The 18,558-nt window shown below is 37.5% G+C and overlaps 1 protein-coding gene across 4 annotated transcripts in view; it reads right to left on the reverse strand.

The window, feature by feature from the left end:
* The window catches only part of RAPGEF2 (Rap guanine nucleotide exchange factor 2), a 190,112-nt gene that overhangs the window by 60,835 nt on the left and 110,719 nt on the right, over positions 1–18,558 (reverse strand). Inside the window, exon 1 of one of the 4 annotated variants that reach the window (XM_049833452.1) lies at positions 12,810–12,975. The exons of 2 other annotated variants lie outside the window; for them this stretch is intronic. In XM_049833452.1, the coding sequence (XP_049689409.1) occupies positions 12,810–12,863 (54 nt within the window). In that variant the 5' untranslated portion in view covers positions 12,864–12,975. Of the gene's footprint in view, positions 1–11,920; positions 12,457–12,809; positions 12,976–18,558 lie in introns of those variants that run through there. One more of the 4 variants, XM_049833443.1, reaches the window with a different exon arrangement.

Here is an 18,558-nt window from a genome sequence, read left to right on the forward strand (position 1 = left end):
GTAATGTCTCGCTGTTTTTCCGGATAACAAAAATAGCACAGCAACGAGACAACTAAAAATATTTTTAAATGACAAGCATTTTCCCTTTCTATATGACTAATGTTGCAAAATCTTAAAATAGTAATTTACCTTATCTATGATTTTTTAATGCTATATTAACATGCCTACTGGTTAAACAGCTTTATTACTTATTTTATGAATTTTGAAAGTGCAACTGTACTCATGCCATAGCAATATAATAGCAGTGAATGTTACTATACCATCCCCAGCTTTGCTTTGCTTGTTACATTATTCTGTTTACATTTTCCATCATATGGTAGCTAAAGGAAATTAATGAAAATTTTTCACAGTGACACAAACTCTTAACACTGTATGTGTTATCATGCATTCCTAATACCCCCGAGTTTCTATTTTGTCATACAGAACAAGATTCTGACTTCTTTGAATTACTAAGAATATTTACTAGTTTGAGCAAAAGACCTACTTGTGTGTGCTCACTGTGATCATAGGAAGGGAAAAAGGACCATTTTTCTTCTTTTCATCAAAGAGTCTTCAGGTAAGTGCAAAGATATTCCCTAAATTCTGGAGCACCATGCACCAACAACTGTGCGGAGCCATTTAAAATTACTTACACAAATCAACACAGAACCATATTTTACATGAATATTTCCATTAAATTTTGAAACGACCTGCAGAGCTTTTCTTTGTAGTCTAAGTGTCAGTTAGCCAAAACTGTAATATTAAATGCCAAGTTCAATTAGCCCTTAAAAAAAAAATTAAAATAAAATAAAAAAAAAAAAATCACTTAACTTTTCCAGATGTCCACAACAACATATTCACAAGGTAATGGTTTCCCAACTTCCTTCAACAACAAAGCAAAACAAGAAGGCCCTACATGGTGCCTGCTAAAACCAAGGCTGCTTTAGAGCAAGGAGACATTGTGAATTGAATTGAAGCACCATGTTTTTCTGCTTAAAATGCTGACATTCAGATGTGACTTCCAGAAATTTATCTATTTGTGTCTGTGCAGGTGTGCACACAGAGTTTAAATCATCCCTTATATTCCTGCCTTAGGTCAACAGCATACTAAAAAACACAAGTCATGTAGCAACTTGTATATTCTACTGACACCATGAAATATTTCAATGGCACCTATTTATGAAGAGATTTTAAATCGGAGATTGCCAAGCTGCAGAAAAAATAAGGAGCACAGAAATCAGCTGGAAATACTAGGATCAATAATTGAAGCCCGTTCTACAAATATAATTAGTGAAGTTCATCTTTCCTTCTCCCACCTACCAGAAGATAAGCTATAGAGACCCATGATGTGTGCATGTACATCACCTACTGTATTGAGTCACCTTGCAAGAAGCAGAAAATTTGAGAGTCAAATCTTAACTTCTGATTTATGACAGTGCTAGAATGGTCTTTGCTGTGACACCCCATCCTGCAAGAGATTAAGAAGGTTACTTTCTTTCATAAAAGTGGTAGACATTTTAGTCATTTACTGCATTAAACATGTTATCTCTGCATGCTTAACCGAATAAAACTCCAGCTGGAACATTGCACCTCCACTTAAAACGAAATAATAAAAAAATAAATCTTATTACTCTAACTCAGGAATTCCTAAATTTAGTTTTCCCTGGGTACCATCATCACAGAAAGAATAGTAATGTACAATACTAATGGAAGTGGCAGGTGTAGGAGTGACATTTAACTGTCTAAACAACCTCTTCCTTCAACAGGAAAGAGGTAGATAACTAAATTTTCTGTATACTACTGCTGACATGCATGCCACTGTTTGTGAAACTATGCTTTTATATCCATTTATTTAGGAATAGCAGCTGTATTCAGGGACCTTGGAAACTTTCTGCTAAACAGAAATATTTGAAATCCTTTGCTCTGAAGTGCGAGAAATCTCTCATCTACTCACAAAAGTAAATAAATAAATAAATAAAAAATAAACTATCAACTAAAAGAACCTCCTGTTTTGGAAACAAGCAAGACTGAACAGGACAGAAACTCCAGGAGTCAGACAACAGAAAAGGTTTGCAGAAGTCATACACCAACAGGCAAGGAGAGGTACACCTAGCATGCAGGCTTCCACAGTTATTAACAGAAACTAACACTGTTTTCATTTTAGTTTGCTTTTTATTCTGCTCCTACAGCTGTGAACAGCTTCACTTTGAAAAGAATTAGTATGAGTCTTCTCTGCTTCCTTAAAAAATTCAGTGGACCACCACTTCCAGATGCAGAGTTAATTATTTAAGTAGGACACTTTACAAAGGCTCTGAAATCCATAAATTCATGCATTTTCCTTTTCCTCATGGTTCCTTAAAAGTGAGGACAACAGAAAAAAGATCTTTCTACATTATTTATGGGTATTTCAAACCAAAGCCCCCTATAGTCAGCTTCTTATTCAAAGGCCAGAAAACCTAGCTAAAAATCCACTGGTGATGTGGGTCAAAACTGAAAAGGCAAGCGCTCCAGGGAGACACATCCAAGTCTGACATCTGGCTCTTTCCTGAGCAATCTAGAAGAGTAAAGAGCTACTGCCTGCCAAGTATTTGGAAGATTTTTTTTTTTCCCTAGCTTGTTATCAGGAATACATTAAGATTTAGAGGTCAAGCTGTACCCTGATCAGTGAAGCAGCAGAGGCAGAGAGTGTACAATGCAAGTTTTGAAGTACCTTTAGCTGCTTACATATAAGAAAAAAACAAATCAAGAGCATAAAAATGTAGCTGGGTTAAAATGAGAACAGGGCTGATGGTTCAGCAAACCTAGGCTATAGCTAACTAAGAAATAATTCCCACAATTCAGTTTAGATTTCCTAAAATCTAGAAATTTTTTTTTTTTTTTTCAACCACAACCAAATACATTCAGTTTTCAGGTACAATGTCCTTCATCACCCTGTTTTCAATCTATCGATCCCACTACCAATATTAAATTTATGGTCCAGTTCGGCAGCCATATTCTGTTTCAGGCATTACCATGCCCTTTCAAATCATCCCACGTTAGACCTTCCTGACAGTCATGTAACTCCTACAGCACTCGGTAGATTGGCAGGTGCGCAGCAGCAGATAGGCATTTAGGAAACAATGCTATGGATGGAGTCCTAACAGCACAACCCAGGTCCCATTCTCCTTGCTCTGCAGGAATAACAGCAGCACAGAACAGTAAAAGCCTATTTTTAACTATAAAGCAAGCCAACATGACTAAATACACAAAAGGCGAAGACCTACTAAATAGCACAACGTCATTTTTATGAAATCGTTCTTCAGAAGAGGAAAAGAAAAGCTTTAATCCATTTTTCCTACTTGCAAAGTCACAGTTTGGAGTCAAGCTACCCAGTTGGTGTGCCCAAATGACCCAGTGCACAGTGCCTATGCTTGTAAGCAAGCAAGCTGAAAGGCTACAGTCAGATAAAATGCGGCAATATTTATAGACTGAGTGAAAGAAATCACAGGTTGAGCAATTTTGACCATGGGGTTATTGTCTGGGTTTACAATGTGGTTTCTGGCGGTCCATATATCTCTGAAGATCAAGTAACTGCAGTTACCAAGAGGACACTACTGCTACCAAACATCGGCATTTGGTCATCTGTCAACCCTGGGACAGTTGAAACACATGGAGCTATGTTTTGATTGCCATAGCATTTGTTAGCTTAATAACAGATACTAAATGCAGCTATAATGTAATACTTTGCACTACTTTGCATCCTAACACACAAGCCTGCTTCTCCTCTATTTGAAAAAGCAGCTGGCTCCTGATTCAAGTCAAGAAGCTGGGGCTGAAAGAGAAGGCTGGTATTAAACCAGTTTTCATATTCCCAGTCCAAAGGAAAAGTCTCATCTCCATTACAAGCTGCAAATGCCATGGAGGTATGCATATATTTGAGTGTAGGGAGTCACAACCATATTCATATTCAAGGCAAAATCTTCACACTTTGTCAAATGGTTCAGAGCTTTCTGTTGTCCTTTACAGTAGTCACTAAAGTGGGACTCACAAGACATGTAAGGAAAAATCAGAAAGCCTTCCTGAATTATAGGAAGGGCACTCACACTCCCATCTACTACCCAGCATAGGGAACACAAAGCACAGTAACTATTGAAATCTGTAGCAAATCAAATTATATGATGGCTTTTTAAGGCTCTCTAGACAGGCTTTGGTAGGAATGGCATATTACAGGAGACATCAAATGGACTGCCTATAACAGAGGACTTGGGAAAAGCTAGAAAACTAGCCAGTCCAAGCTGGGAGATTTAGCAGGCTACTCCTCATTTAGGAAAATCCCCTTTCACTTTTCATGACAAGGGAACTAAACATGCTGGGATTTTGTGCTCCAACATTTGCAACGGAGACCATGGATCACAGAAAGGCTGGTGCCCTTATTTTTAGCTTTTTGACCAGCTTAAGGTTTAGGCCAAGTATAGAATGCCAGGTTAGCTAAATACTGTAGAGTTGGTTCATAGTAGCAAGCTTCACATTTGCAGTGAGAGCAACCCAAAAAGACAGATGAAGGCTTTTGGCCAAAGGCTGAACCCACATTCTTGTGTCTTACCAAACTGCACTAGTCTAATAACCAACACCAGCACCACAAGTGTAAGTTACAAACAACACCTACACAAAATTTCATCCTGTCTTCCAGTTATTTCAGCAAATGCAATTGGTTGTGGTCCTTCATGTTTTCCAAGAAAAAAAAAAAAAAGAGAGGAAAAAAAAAGAAAAAAAAAATAGGCAATAGCTCATCTCCACCCCTGTATCTCAGATGTATTAGGGACTTAGTAGCAGCACTATTTGGGCCAGATACTATGTTAACGTAAGGCTATTTGCAATGCTTTTATGTGGGTGATGTTGAAGGTAATCTGTTGTCCTTCATCTGCCCTTCTAGTACCCCCATACAAACATGGGTTTAGGAAGGAATGACAAACACTCCTATAAATTCCAGCTCCTGGGCACAGGATCAGCTTTCACAAGCAACCCACTGAGCAGAGACCCCTTCAGTACAGTTTATTCTTGCTGTGGTTCTCAGCTGAATCATCACCATCTCTAAATGAACAGCAAACAAGACTACTGGCAAGCTGACAAAATTGGAGGAACACCGACCATCCAGTACTGGGATACTGTATGAGTGCCAGTTACATCTCAGTAACAGATCGATGGGTTAAGCATGCAGAGGTTAGAATCCTAAAAAGCCTGCAGACCTGCAGGGGTCATCCCACGCTTCTGCACTATAGCTACCAGACTCTTTTAAATACAGTGTTGAAAATGAAGTGTGGCAGGTACAAGGTTCTTTGGTCAAAGGTAAATCTTAAAACGTTAATACTTCATTTTTATCAAATCCTTAACATTAACTATACTTATGTAGGGTTTTCACAGTCAGTAGTACTCCTCATCCACTGGCAATAAAGAACACTGGAAACACTGCTTCAGTATTACCCTCACCTGCATGAACTCCTGAAATACACTACTATCAAGTTTGGGGTTTTTTTCCTAGTAGTATTAGTTTTATTGATTTTTTAATTTAGAGAAGACTAACAAGAATGCATCCATATTAGTAAGTGAAAATAATTAATAGTCTGGTTATATATCTGCTATTGCAACTAAGATATCAAAAATCAAAATCAGACTTTAATAAAATAATCCTGAGATCCTGAAAATCTTGTATTTATTGCAGTCAGACAAAAAAAATAATTCACACCACTGTGTATTCATGAAAGTGTTAGTAAAATTAGTTCAGCTTTTCAAACATCAAGGATGCTGTTAAGGACTAATCTGTAGCAATTTAAAGCCTAGAATAAATATACCAGGGAAGAAAAAATATCTAAGATAGTTGAAGAAAAGCAAACTTTAAATAAGCTTAAAAAAAATATATACTTAAGAGTTCCTAGCATCAACATTCATTCATTATCCAGAGAGCTGATAGTCTGAACACGGTTTAAATGTTTATCCAATTCCAGTTTAGTTTCATGGTTCCTAATGCTTGTATTGTTAAATCACATGCAGTTATCTTTTGCTATTTCATTGATTTTGCGGACAACTTGTAAAGCTATCAAGTACAGAAGTATTTTGCAGATGAGCTTCAGGTCATCTCAGCAGCAGACACAGAACAGAGACACTTCCCTCGCTTTTGCATACTGGAGTAGTACCCCCAGCAGCAGCGGCAATCACAACTGCAAAAAGAAGCAACACAACTGACAGCAGTTTCTAATCCTTTTATAAGCTACATATTTCTTTGCATATCACTATCTGAGATGCCCTGCTTTAGATAATTAAAAATGGAATTTCCAAAAATCTAATTTACTACAACTTCCTGGAATATTTTTACAAGTGCATTTGCTAAACTGTTAAGTTTATGTTACTTGGAAATTGTCTAAGTACAAGCACAAGTATCACTGAGCCAGTACACTGCAAGGGAATGCAAATATTTTGCAGGTGGAAGAATCAACTTGAGATACTGCGGTACAGGATTTCCTTAGCTGACCGTGCTTGCTTCTGGTTACAATGGACTTCATGCTACTATACATGCATATTGCTAATTCCCTGATATTTTTAACCTATGCTACACTTAGCACAACACAGTCCATTATCTTCTGCTTTTTAGAGCTTCTATTATTCCTGTATCTTTATTAACTAGTAGAATCAGGAGCAAATCAACAGTACGTTAAGGGATTTAGGATTCTTTTTCTCTTTTGACATTTGGCTTTTTGGTTGCTTGATTTTTTTATTTATTTTTTTTTTAATTGTTGGGTATCAGCAGCTCTCAATTTCAGCTGGATTTTCAGTATGCCTGGAGATCAGGCAGGAGTGCTTAAAACTCAGTAATGATAGAGTTAGTCTGTTGGTCTCAAAATAGCATGTTAGAAGAAGCTGACTTTCCTTTTCAGGTTCACATCTGTATTGTGACTATGACACAACACATTTCAGTGGGCACCATCATAGACATCACTTTGCAAGCACTCCAACACCACAGCTAGATTTGGCCACTTTGGAACATAAATCAGAACCAGTAATACTGATTCTGTTAGTTTCCCAATTCTTATTGTGAGGCCTGAACTTTTCCTACTTCATAAATTTGCTAAACGAACGCCCTACTGTGAGATCTTCTATGTCAACTACTCATGTCAACCTGAAAAAAATTCAGCTACTTTTTCAGAAGGTAGAGAAAGCAGTTTTGTGCACACATGCAGAATATACATATAGATGGTGGCTTTTCTGGTGTGGTTCTCCCCTCCCTTTTAAATATGTTGTGCAATGCCCAGGCCTTGAAACAGTAATGGAAAGACGGCAGGACATCTCCTATGTGCCAAGGATGCTTTCATAGCCAACTCTACAGGTCACTAATGCATTCACTGTCATTCCTATGAAATGACCCAAATTTTGCCATTTATAAGCTTTTGAGAAAATCTTCAGTTAAATGTTGTCCTGGAGAACAGGAATTTAGCCAGACTCTACCACAGATCTCTGGTAGGATGCCAGGCAAGTCACTTAAAATCAACCCTTCAGATGATCATTAAGCTGTCTATGCCTGAACTGAGCCAATACACAGAAAATTCAAATAACAAAATCCATACTTTGAACACTTATGTATGCCTAGCTATGCTGAGGAATAGGCATCTTAAGTTCTCAAAATTCTGTCCTTACTTTTTACCAATGATTTGCTTCAGCAGAGCTACCTGAAAAATGAAAATAATCCCACCCCCAGCCCCCGGCGCTATGTTAATGAATTGCGTGAACACTGTATTTACAAACACTTTAAAAAGCCACAGAAGAAAAAAATATAAAAGAATGCTTTCATCTTCTGAGTCGGACTGGAATAGTATGCCATAAACAGAACCTGGCCTTTTGAGCAATGAAGCTAGCCCAAAATATCGAACAGCTGCTTGTTAAACCAGAGCTATCCATCTTGAGATGAATCTTGTGGAAGATACATCGTCACGTAATTGAAGACTGTATCATAATGCATCTATGAAGAGGTAAGACATTATTCCTAATCACACGAAAAATCCACAACTCCTTTATTGGTCTTCAGAGAGGATTTTAATTTTTTTTTTTAATATACAAATTAAGAGGAAAGGAATAATCAGAAGGGGCCAAACCAGAAATCTGGTTTCAGTAAGAGATAAAAATAAAGGTGCCTAACAACAACAGAAAAAAAATCTGTATCAAGTCCCAGTGCAATGTAATTCATTAAGATCAACAAAATCACAACCATCAGCAGTTACAGTAGCTAACAGTCGGAGTTCCTTTTCATATGTCTTCCTTTTTTTCCAGATATACATATAAAAAAATATCCAGGTACGATGCCACCTCAGACTATTCAGCTTACCAAGCATAGCCACCTGATCACAACATCACCCTTCTTTTTCCCATGTCTTAGTGCTGCATGATGCTCACTCAAAGGACTAATAACTACCCCTGGTTACATTTATTGTGTGAGTTATAAAACAATACTGATGATCCTCTCCAGTAACAGAAAATTACTGTTATTCTGTATAGTTCTAGATTTCTTAGGAAAGCATGCCAACCAGCACCCTTACTACACACCATATTTGGTGTGTAGTACTAAAATAACCATATTTGAACAAGTACCACTCAAGACTTTTCCTCAAAATACCATTCATTTCCTTCTCATTCCTGGGAGCGATGGGGCCCCTAGCACAGGGCCACAAATCTTTGTGAACTAAAATAAGGTAAGAACAAGCCAAAGATTTGATGTATTGCTTTCAATATTTTTCAGTAATTCAAGACAGGTCAAGTACATCAAAAGACTGCAGTACCTACATGACCACTAAAGGAGAGTCACTGGGCTGACAGTGAAACATATCCTTTATTAGCAGATTTTATTTCAATAATACCCAAATTAAAATGTAACTTATACTTTCTTACAGGTTGTTCATAAGTCACTCCAATGCACTCTGTAATGCAAGAGCTGTTAATCATTACACAGTCATGAAAGAACTATGCATCTCAAGTTGCATTTTAAAAAGCCATTATACCTGACAATTTTTTCTTTTTTTTTTTAAAGTGACCTTAAGTTCCTACAAACAACACATACAAGGGAAATGGAGAAATGAGATAGAAAGATAACATTCTAGAAGGCCCAAGCCTACTGCGGGAACCTTCATGCGCTAGACCTTCATGTGATTTTTTTCACATAATAAAGCACGTATAAGATGCAATGTGTGAAGCTTTTCAAGAGAATGTTGTTTCAACATCCATAAAACAACATTTTCTGAAACATCACTCATCCTCCTAACCTTTAAGATTAGGAAAATTAAAATGAGAGCACTACAAAGCTAGTTGAGAGGACTCTTAAAACCAGCAAGGACACAGCCAAATAGAATGAACCTACTGAAATACATGGAATCTGGTTAAGTGCATCAAATACAAGAACCCAGAACTACTTTTGCAACAATCCAGCTTCCATTTCTCTCTTTCTCTCTTTCACCCAGAGCATACTTTTTTACTCCCTGTTCAGCAGATGGCAACAGTTGTGTGTCAAGGAACTTCACCCATAGATCAATACCACCTTCAGATAGACATCTGCAGCACTGCTTCAAACTCTTCCGGTTTACGAAATATGAGGCATGTAGGACCAGTACACTTGACTGTTGCTGCTGCTTTTATTTCTTTTATTAAATTATCTAGGAAACGCAACACGATTTTTCACTTTTCCTCTCTCCATTTTCACCATGATGAACCTAATGGTCAGTTTGCATACCATTTTCACAGAACAGGAGATTTAAACCATATCTCTCATTCCTTAACTAAACTAGCAGGAAATTAAGATTTTAACAGCATTAACTAAAATTAATCACAGAATTTTGTGAAACCTTACACAGGAAATTTTTGCATTCAATTCCAGATTGTCCCAGCAAATCAAGCTGTTAGACTCTAGGCAGGGATGTCACAGAAGTAATTAAGGCTTTATCCTTAAAATAAGATCAAGTCAGAGATCAATAAAAGATTTAGGATTCTGGGAACATACTAATATGAAAATAACTTATCACCAAAAATTATTAATTCAATAAGTTCTCCTTTTAAGCAAAGCAAGACAAAGTCTATATACCTTGAAACCTCAAGCTTGCCTTCCCTCTCTACCAAGAATTCACATCTTTCAGTCCCATTTTCCAAACAAAATAACCTCTACCTAGAGAACAAGCACAGAAAGTTTCATTGCCAAAGTGGTGGTGTTTGCTGAGCTACATTGTGTCCTAACAGTTTCATTTTAAACTTCTATATAAACTCTAAACTATGACTTTTGTTCATGCAAAATCAGCAATTGCATGCCAGCCCTATGTCAAAGTATGATTTCTTTCTCTTACATATATGTGGACTTTTCTTCAAGTAAACTAATTTTCTTGTAAAGCAGTACCTTGACCTTTTTCCCTTTTAGTATTCCTACATTTTGGTCCAGAGAGTGAAATTTATCTCTGTGATTAAATTAACTCAAAGTAATACAATTAAAATATGACAGAGCTTGTAACGTAGAGTCTCTAAAATGCCAGGTTATTTTTTTCCTTTACCTATAAGCGATTATTTTATATTGGCTAGACTTGCTGCATTACCAGAATCAATCTAGAACTTTTCATCAACATTCTTTGGAGAGTAAAAAGAGCAGGAAAAACAAATACATATGCAGCTTTCGCATTTTATTCCTATTTGCAAAGTCAAGGTATCCTATTCTATTTCAGCTTCTTTAGTACTTGAGTTTCAGAAGGAAAGGAGTTTGGGGGGGTTTTTTGGTTTTGGGGTTTTTTTTGGTTTTTTTTTTAAGATTAAGTTCTAAATATTTCATGAACACCAAATGATTTGGTAACATGAACTCCTTTATACTTAGAATGTAATTAAGAAGAAGGGAAAGGAACAAGTCAGTCTACAGCAACAAACTGTGACATGTCTGCTACATGCATAAGAAAAATCCACTAGACACATTCTGAAATCTTTCTAGATTAGTTTCTGTATTTCTATACAATCAAAACTGAATTCTTGAGGAAAATGTTTATCCTTTAAGAAGTTCCTGCTATCACATCTTCCCAATATTTATGATTCTTAGCTGTATATGCTGAACATACTGTACACATTCCCATGTACATTCTAGCACATATAGTATGCACAGAACATTATATATATAGATCTTTTCAAGAAACAAATTGTCAGATTGAAAATTATATTGAACCATATAAAATCTAGCAGGAAGATTTAAACAAGTTAACTGAGCAATCATAATACATACTTCTATAATGTTTTTATCACATAAAAGCTAAATTTCTAATTCCTGACACCTGAGGCCTTGTTAAATAATGTTTGCTCTTCTGCTTATGAATGCATTTTTCCCAAACAATAAACACAGGCAGCCTATGGGATTAAAGCATGACAAAGGTGTAGCTGACTCATGGGATCAATTAGAAAGCATCAGTACTTTGCCTTTTGTTCATTCCATGTTTTACTAACAGTTTCTGCATTTTCAGCATAAGTGTATCACAGATGTTAAACGCCATGCTACAAGGCAACAGCACACTAGTACCATACACTAGACAGAATAAATCTATTCTTATCACCACCTACAATTATATCACTTGTTATACAGCTTGAGTATTTCTTTAAAGTTTTAAGAAATGCATAACAATTTTAACGGAATGCTCATAGCTTCTTGCTTGATAAAAGTATGTCAGCATTTCTTCAAGTAAATTTTTAACATTCAAAAGGAACCTACAGAGTTGCCTTTTCTAAGCTAAAAGCAATCTTAAATACAGCCACCAACTCTAATGCCACCTCAGGTACAGCTTTCCCTCGAAACCCACTATTAAATTCACAAGCAGGAAAGCCCGTGCGCAGGACGACAAGCAGTTTCAATCTCCATGCAGTTTGCCCGTGACAGGTTATTGATAGAACGAACAGAATTTGCAATACTTACTGAGTGTTTCTCCTGCTGGCCCATAACTCCATGGTTAGCTGGGATTGCAAGTGGTTTCATAATGAAGCAACATAAGCCGAACTGAATTTACACATCATGTACCAATTTCTTATGGATGGCAAGTCACCCTCTACGGCATTAAATTAAAAAGAGGAGGAGGGGGGAAACCAAGCTGGAGCGAAAAGTGTCACTACTGGTAAGCTCAAAAGCCCCCTCGCACTTGTAGTGCAGAGCAGCAATCCAAACGACAGCGTTAGTCTCCATTTTTGTAACGCTGAAAGTCTAAGCGTGTCAGGACGTACAGAGCCTGATGAAACCCTACATATCCAGCATTCATCCAAGGGACCAAAACCATTCCCTGAGCCTTAGGAATGGGAAGAAAAGAAAAAGGAGGAAAAAAGCTAAAATGGCTGACTGCACAGAGACTCCCTCAAAAAGGCTTAATACAGTATTATATTAGTCAGGGTGCAGGAACCAGCCTCCAGCATTCAGCCAAGCATTGTTAATACTCCTGTTTCATTTGCAATCACACACACACACACACACACACGCACGCAGCCTCCCCCCCCTGCCACCACTACCCTCCACTCCCCCAAAATCAGGGCAGAGCACACGAATAGGGACCTCCTCCCCTGGCTGCTAATGATGCTGACAGAGTAGTGACCAGTGATCTCTGTTCCACTCAGCTAACCAAGTTTGCACAATTAATCTTAGCAGCATGACATTGATGGACATTTAATTTTATGATGCCTGTTCCTCGCAATCACGACAAGCACGTCTACCGCCCAAAGAGTCAGCAACAAAAATACAACAGTTACACACACACAAAAACCCAGAGAATCATGAGTCTGAATGCAATACGCCAATATAATTACGTTATTGTGCTTACTTTGGAAGACCATGGCTGCAGGCAGTTGGCATAGCAACGCACAAGGAAAGCCATTTCCTGGGTAGAAAGAATGCTTCCTTTTCTAAATAAAAAATTCCTCTTAGGATACAAACGGCATTGCTGCTTCCTGCAGAAAGCAAAGACACTAGTCTGTCTCTTAACCTGCACACAGGCACACACTCAATGCAGTTCGAGTGATGTAAGTGGGTTTCTCTCTCTCGCTCTCTCTCCTCTCCCTCCCTCTCCCTTTATCCACCGAAATATTCGAGTCAAATGGAAGACACATTCCTTGAGGCTCGCCCCCTCGGATACTTAACCATTTCACTCATTAAGGTAGAGATGGACAATGCAGATAAAACAGCAAGCTCTTGCCTGTATCTGGTATCAGCCTCTGAAGATCAAGGCAGCCCCAGAGGGGAGGGATTCCTTCGCTGCTGGCTCCTAAGAATATCACTGAAGTCAGGGTGGGAATAAGGACCCACGTTTACCTCGCCAAATCCTGAACTGAACATGACTTTTCATGAAGATGAGGATAAAGCAGAGGGGTTGACATCACCTCCCTTTTTCCCCCACCCAAAAGAGTGCTGCTGCAGAGCTGTAAACATTGTTATCAAGTATTTATAAACAGCGCACTTGATGAGCTCTCTCAGGTTTTCAGCAGCTTCCCAGCTACGCAGGCCACAGATACCCAGGGGCTGGGGCAGGTGAACGTCCAGAACCCTTTAAGACGACATTTAAAGTCTTTCCGAATACAGCTCCTGCTTCTCCTTGCGCACCGAATACACAAATTCCACTAAAAACAAAAGGGGATACACGGTCTGGAAGAGACTGACATACATATGGCTTTTATAATTCTCCCCTCTGACTGTAATTATATCTGAAACTCAGAAATTTCCCCAGTCTCTCCCATTTACACTATACCACTTCTCATGTTATACCAGCAACATCATACTGCAGAGGAGCTGAAATGCAACAGGGAACGTGCTCAAGCAATAAACTAATTGTCAGCCCTATACGACGAACATCTTAAGAGCCACGAATTCACACCACTTGACGCAGGGGAGACCAAGCCAGGGCAAACAGGAACATGCCACTCTTCCATTAGGCTTCAACTTTAGTACAGTTCTCTAGAACACATTTACAACACATTCTTTAAAATGAGAGACCATCTGTGCTTAAAGTAACTTCAAAGTCTTTCTTTTTTTCTTTTTTTTTTTTTTTTTTTTTTTTTTTTTAACAAGAACAATAGAAAAACAGACTTAACAGTTGTTACACAGGCATAAGCACACAGGGAAAAAAAATGAATACTACAGAATACTATGTCATACAATCTGCAGCTGGCTTCCACCAAAATAACATGTCCACTGATAATGAGTTTAGTTTGTTACGCGGTGATTTCTTTCGGTACTGACAATGACTGCTAGTAAATGAGGCTATAAAAAATAGTGGAAATGAATTCTAGTAAAGCAAGAAAAGATCCTGAAATATCTGGTCTATTTTTTGCACAGTTATTCTAAGGACACCGTTTCACACACAGCACATTTTAAATTGAATATATTTACATTTATGAGAGTTTAATGACACCCATGCCCTTGATCTTCTAGTATATGCTAAAAGATAAGATCTTCTTTAAATGACTGAACTACAAAAATTAGTTTAGAATTTTTAAAAGTCTTTGCAATCTGCCAATGCAACTAACAGATGATTTAAAAACGTCAAATTATGCTTAAGCCTTGTAAAACAGTCTAATGCTGAGCACAATCAATTTTCTGATGAAGTGCTGACCAGAAATAGCGGAAGTTATCCGTTCTAGGAAGCTCAGACAAACCCTCTCTAGTACAAAATTAAAAAATATTACTTGTTGACAAAGAAATTAAAATCCTCTTTGAGTCTGATTCGGTGGCCTTGCGGTTAACACCATGAGCAGAATTTCAGCGCAGTGTTTTATGCTCATGTCAGGAAAAAATGAAGTTCTGATAAGACAGAAATGTCTCCCCAGCATAGGAAGGGAGCACACCCTGAACTCCATTACATACTTAACTATCAATAAGCATCTTACTCTGCATCAGTCGGTATTTCCAACCAAAATCTAGCCTGGTTTCTGTGGCATAAGCCTTGAAGAGTAACATGAAAACATGAAAGAAACCATTAAAACGGTAGTGAAAGACAAAACCTCCAGATGATGAAGCCATGAAACACTTCCTTACTACTTATGCTGGTCACTACTATGCACCTCTACTTGCCTGTTAGAAAATTAAGTCAGTACTTCATACACTAATGCAAAATTTAAATCAACCTAACAAAGCCTAATTGATGTTCACCTGCATCAGACTGATGAAAACTTGGTGGTTTCCAAAATAGAAAAAAGCCTCTTTATATTTAAAATGTGAAAAGTGATACCTATATAATTAGGTGAAGAAAACACCACTCACAGGCAATTTGTAAGTCAAAACAATTTCAAGAAATAAATGGTTGATTCCATTTCCCTATTCCTTCCTCCTCAACTGCCACCACTTTCCAGGTACAGTGGTGCAGTGTAATCGTATGTACTGTCCATTATCAGTTCAGAAAATTATTACATATAAATTATATTTCGTGAATCATTATATGTTTCAGTGTAGAATGAATGGAATTTAAATCCGTGTAAGACACCAGAACAATATATCCTGGAAAGTTTCTATCATAAACAAGTATGAATAGTTTATACAAAACCTAACTGCAACTTTGTGTTCACGTGTATTTCAAAACCCATTTAAGAACTTCTTGCTTAGACTACAGTTTGAAAAAGCAAGACATTTTTGCAAATGCTTTTAGGCAATTAAAGTGAGATGTTAATAAACCTGATGTGTAATAATTGGACATGATGGGCTATCCCCAGCTGCTTTCAAAATATTGCATTTATTAGAAAATTGGCATCTTTTTATGAGTCACAGAAAAGAACATTAAAAAAAACACTTCCAAAAGGAACTACAAATGTTAGGACATCCTTGGACTACTCATAGGCTTCAGGATTCATAAAGAGTAATTCTGAATTCAAGTTAAAAATTGGTAGAGATTTCAGCAGCATGTATCATCTGACTGTAATGCCTCTCAACTATTTTACATTCTAGAACGTAATCTCACATGGCTATTATTCTCCTAAACAGTGTCAAAATGCTTAGAGTATTAAACCTTTTTAGGTTAATGATAAATGCTGCAACAACAGATTACCTCAAATCTTCAATTTCAAGCAGTCACCTTAATTCACAGCTATTTACAGGAGTACTTAAATTTTTATACAGATTACGTACACAGAAACCATTCTTTTCCTGAAGTCCCTCAAAAACATAAGTTATCAGCACATTTTCCCCCTCCCTTTAAATCCAGTGTAAAGTATCATTTCCTTCATGTCCAAAAACTTATGCAAAAGACAACAGAACACTGTAAGGTCACCAAATTTACTCCAGAAAAAGGCAGGGGGCGGCGGCGGTGGAGTCAAAGAAATTAAAAAAAGACCAAGGAATAAAGGCAAAAACCCCGCACTATGTGTGTCCCAAAAACATTCACAGTGAGGGGACTATTACACAGTTTTGTAGGAGAATATAGGCAGCTAAACTGAAGAGTGCAAGAATAGAATACATAAATTTAAAGGAAAACAAGGCAGAGGTATCTTTGCTTCCCCACCCACCCACCCCCCCCCACCCCCCCCCCCCGGGAAAGAAATGGAGGTTTAAAACTTAGTTTTAAGCTCAGGGCTACTGGACACAAAACCATTAAGCTCCCAGGAGCGTGCTTCTGAATTTTATAATGCTGATGCTCTCTCCCTCCCACTAGCCTTAAGAGAGACTGCTAAATAACCATCCGATGCTCCCATCAGATTTAAAAACACCAACTGAAACCACTGAAAACCCAGAACAACAATTCATTCCAAATGCTACAATCCATTTAAAAGTCCTATACAATACGAAAGTCTTATTCTAATGTATTTAGGCAAATTTACTGCCAGTAATTGAAATCTCTGGTCATATGACCCAATTTCATGCAAGCGAGTTCCTGTTTATCAGGATAACGCAGACATGGAACAGTCCAGGCACACCTGTCCTATTTGCATTTTCTCAAGAACTTTTAGAACTTTATTCAACAGAGTTTCATTTAAAGGAAAGTTACCAATTATGTTTTCCAAGGTGAGTTTCTATGACTAAAAAACCATTTTGGCCAAAACACATCGATAATCTATTTGCCAAATTGGGGGGAGGGGGTGGTATTAGTAAAGCTGTGGCATTAACACATCATTATAAGGACGTTCACCGCACCATTGGCAACACCAAAGCAACAGTTACAATGGAGCGATGTGTGCTGTTTTGATAACACGTTTACTAATGTTACAGACCATTTGAACAAATGCCCTTCTGTTGAGCTGCTGCTGCAGATGAATCTATAATCCGGATCTTTAAAATAATGACAAGCCCAGAGCACTCAGGCTGGTGCCTCAGCTGGGTGGATGTGCCATAGACTGCCAATCTTCCCTTTGACAGCAGACTCATTTGTCACCTTCTGCGCACAGCTCTCTTTTCAGTACAGCAAACTTTGTTTGCATGCCATCCATCTTAAAATGGGAGCAAGTTATAGTATTCATTTAAAATACTTGCCATCAGATTCTCTTTCATATGACAATTATGTTAGAACAGACATGAAGAAACCCTAATGGGACAAGATGTCCAATTTCCAGAGCACGTAATTTAGCTTACAAAACCAATTTGAGCAAAGGCTCACCACAGTAACAGAGCACACAAACTTTTCTCTGGACTCCATATTTACTTATGCTTTAAAACTAACAACGCTCTTAAACCAAACCAAACCAACCAAAAACCAACCAAAAAAAGAAGTAAGGATCAACATAACTTTTGTGTTCCTGGAGCACTTATAAGGTCTTACTAAAGTTTACTTGCAAGATCAAAATCATATTTAGTATGCATGTATGTGAAGTCACTTTACGTGGTGTTTAACTGATTTAGCTGTGTTTTTTACATAAAGCAAAGGGTTATTACTTACACAAGCCTAAAGTTTAATGCATATAACATGGCTTTAAAAGTATATATTATAATTATTAAATGTTAAAAATTAGACATTAAAATTCAAACTATTAATGACTTTAATTGGCAGAATGGTCACAGATTAGTTTAATTTCCTTAAGTATTTCAGTACTTCAGGAGTGGAAAAAATGCAGTCTGTCAGGATAGATGAAGTTTTTCCCAATGTTCATAAAATTTTCTCACTTCGGTGTAAGGACAAGAGTTTAAGATGATGTGTTAATTAAATCAGAAAACACGACAATGTGCCTTCTGCTTTTAAACTGTGACAAAGAGCATGAAAGCAAAAAAGAAAATGCTCTTTTAAGGTCAAAAATTATGATATTAGGTATATAGGACTAGCAAGGCCTCTTTACCAGATCTAAGCAATACCTTGGCATCCATACCTGCTGGGTACAAGGTTCACTACTGAGATACAGATTGCCTTACTACCTTGGAGGAAAAACAAAACAAAACAAATACCCACAACCCCCCCTGTATCATTGTGTCCATACCAATTTCACAGCAGGAATTCAGGGACACAAGGTCTTCACTTATGTGAGGTACCCCCAAAATTTCATGTTCTTCACCATATAATAATGCAGGAAAACTTTATGGAAGCTGGATAACCGCATACCTCTTTCATGTGTATCCTACTGCTGCACTGTTAAACGGTAAGAATAAAATTCAGGGATTTTTCT

The sequence above is a fragment of the Accipiter gentilis genome, chromosome 3, assembly GCF_929443795.1.
Source record: "Accipiter gentilis chromosome 3, bAccGen1.1, whole genome shotgun sequence".
In the NCBI taxonomy this organism is placed as follows: domain Eukaryota; kingdom Metazoa; phylum Chordata; class Aves; order Accipitriformes; family Accipitridae; genus Astur; species Astur gentilis.